At 37.0% G+C, this 2,988-nt stretch overlaps 1 protein-coding gene across 1 annotated transcript; it reads left to right on the top strand.

Moving 5' to 3' along the window:
* The first annotated feature begins 722 nt into the window (after nt 1–722).
* On the top strand, nt 723–1,445 carry LOC145940204 (uncharacterized). Its single transcript, XM_083045117.1, has one exon. The coding sequence runs from the start codon at nt 723–725 to the stop codon at nt 1,443–1,445; it is 723 nt and encodes a 240-aa protein (XP_082901243.1).
* The last annotated feature ends 1,543 nt before the right edge of the window (nt 1,446–2,988 follow it).

Raw genomic sequence — 2,988 nt, 5'->3', positions numbered from 1 at the left:
GCAGTAACACGTAACTCGGAGTAACGGCAGTTCTTGTTGTCATTTGATTTGTGCAAAAACCAGAGTAACTTCACTGAGAGTTTTAATTATTGCTAAATTGGAACTATGTGCAGCGCTACTGCTAGCAAGACTCAGTAAATCAGTTCATGAAGCTCTTGGAAATAGGATCAACGATATACACTTATGGACGGATTCTACGATAGTAATTGGATGGATACATACGTGTCCCAGCACACTCAAGACTTTCGTGGCAAACCGAGTTTCCGAAATACAAGCTCTTGGCTTGCACAAGATATGGCGTCACGTTCCGTCTTCAGAAAATCCAGCAGATATTTTGTCCAAAAGTTGCAGAATTGAAGAGTCGAGACTTATGGTGGCATGGGCCTGACTGGTTATGAGGAGAAGGTCATTGGCCTAAACAACCAGACAGTACAATAGAATTGCCAGAGAAGAAAACGGTCATCAACCTTGTAGCAGTAAAAGCGCATCCTGATATGTTACCGGATGTATCCTCAATCACTAAACTTTGTAGAATTGTCGCTTATTGTTACAGGTTCATTAGAAATTGTCGAAGAGAAGGTCCATCTGAATTGACCCTCACGGTTTCAGAACTAGAACAAGCAGCAGCGGTTATTGTAAAGCTAGTACAGAAGGAAGTCTTTCTACAAGAACTTGATTGCTTACAGAACAACTGACTTGTCAAAAACAGTAGCAAACTAAAAATGCTGGACCCAATTTTGAATAGTAAAGGATTACTTTGCGTGGGAGGCCGATTAAGGCATGCGAGGATATCGGAAGAAGCCAAACATCCAATCATTCTACCCTGTAAGCATCGCATAACTAGATTGATACTCAAAGCCGAACATATTAGGTTACATCACTGCGGACCCGAGCAGTTATTGGCCTCTATTAGACAGAAATATTGGATCCTATCTGGTAGAAGAGAAGCTAAAAAAATTACTCGTTCCTGCCTTAATTGTTTTCGTTTGCACCCGTCTAATGCACAAGTGAAAATGGGTGATATACCAGAGGCTAGGATTACTGGGTTCATACGTCCATTTACCATAAGTGGAGTGGACTATGCTGGTCCTCTGAAAGTCAGAGAAAGTAGGCGGCGAGGCAGGGCACGTATTTCCAAGGCCTATGTTGTTCTATTCGTCTGCTTCAACACAAAGACCGCGCATTTGGAATTAGTGTCGGATTTAACGACTGAAGCTTTCATGGCAGCCTTGCGACGTTTCACAGGAAGAAGAGGCATTTGTTCCCATTTATATTCGGATAACGCTACAAATTTTGTAGGCGCATCAAGAGAATTAAAGGAAATTTACGAATTTCTAAGTCAGCAAAACACCAACATACAAGCTGACGTAGCCAATCAGAAAATAAATTGGCATTTTATACCGCCTGATCTCCCAATTTCGGAGGCCTATGGGAATCCGCCGTGAAGAGCATAAAACGACATTTTTATGCAGTAACTAAAGGACTCATACTAACATTTGAATACGTAACACGCTGCTGGTAGAAATAGAAGCAGTTTTAAATTCACGTCCTTTGACCCTTCTGTCTAACGATCCTCGAGATTTGTCCGTTTTAACGCCATCCCATTTGTTAATCGGGGACAATGTGATTCAACCCGTTCAGAAATGCTACTTGGAGGTACCTGATAATAGGCTTAGCAGATGGCAGCATCTGCAAAAGGTGCGCCATGATTTTTGGCTTTGTTGGCAAAGGGAATATTTGACAGAATTACAACGCCGATATAAATGGACCAAAGGAAACAAAACCCTACAGAAAAAAAGTTGGTTCTTTTAAAGGAAGACAACTTGCCGCCACTCCAATGGGCCATTGGGAGCATTTGATATTCATCCAGGAGCCGATGGTGAAGTTCGTGTAATTACTGTTAAGACTAGCAGTGGACAATATAAACGATCGTCGCGTAACGTTTGCCTGTTACCTATAGAAGATGATGTTATAGAATAATCACGCGTTTATTATTTTAGTTTGTAAGGGTCATTATATGTAATTAGATTCTTTATTTAATTTTCGTAGTTGAAAGAGAGCCTTCAAAAGAGGCGGTATGTTAAGGCCGCGTCTAATTTATGTTACAGTTGATTTATTTATATCAAAGTTGCATTTACTCTATACTGATCGCGAAAGGGCGCGTATTTTATAAGTTTAGTTTTTGTATAACAGCAGGCGCCAGAGCGGTCAGCTTTAAATTTTGTTATGTGCGCGAGAGGCGCAGTAGTAGTAGCAGAGCATGACGACTATGTACGTCTCGAACTCTCTCGAGTCCAAAATAAAGCAGATAATTTAAAAGCATTTGGTCTTCAATAACACTCGCATTTCTCAACCCAAACAAAGATAACAGTACAATAATATGTGCATATGTAATTAGCAGGGTTGGCAAAAAACTTGTTTTTTTCATTTTAAACAAAAAACATTGATTTTTTTGTTTAAAACATGTTTTTTTTATTTTATACGTGTTTTTAAGTAAAGTAAGAAAAAAACATGTTTTAAATAAAAAAAACATGTTTTAAACAAGCAAAAAAAACACTTGATAGCTTTGATCTGTGTAATCGTAATGTAATGTAACCGTAATCGTAATGTAATGTTCGACCACTCGCGTCTTTTTTCTGAGGAATCCATTAAAAATGTTAAACCGATAATATGGTGGCTTGCGTTAAAAGAAAATATTAATACTGTAACGTTTGACTTATTGTTAGTTGAGTAATAATTCTTTATTAATATATAAAATTATATATTCTTTATTTTATTTTGAGTTATTAATTTTAATTAAATTTATAAAAGTAGGTATTAAAAAAATACCCAATATGCAATGACTGCAATGCAATTCCCAATTTCAATATGTTATTGTTACCGTTCATTTTTTCGTACTTAAATGTTTATTATTTTTTTAGTTAAAGGAATAACATTATTTAATTATTTGCAATAGATAAAATGTAAAATGCAATGTGTTATAATTTA

The sequence above is a fragment of the Prenolepis imparis genome, unplaced genomic scaffold, assembly GCF_030444845.1.
Source record: "Prenolepis imparis isolate NDT839.2.m4 unplaced genomic scaffold, iyPreImpa1.0 SCAF_9, whole genome shotgun sequence".
NCBI classification, from domain to species: Eukaryota; Metazoa; Arthropoda; class Insecta; order Hymenoptera; family Formicidae; genus Prenolepis; species Prenolepis imparis.
Note: the sequence above shows the minus strand (reverse complement) of the source record. Positions and strands in the feature narration are given on the sequence as shown.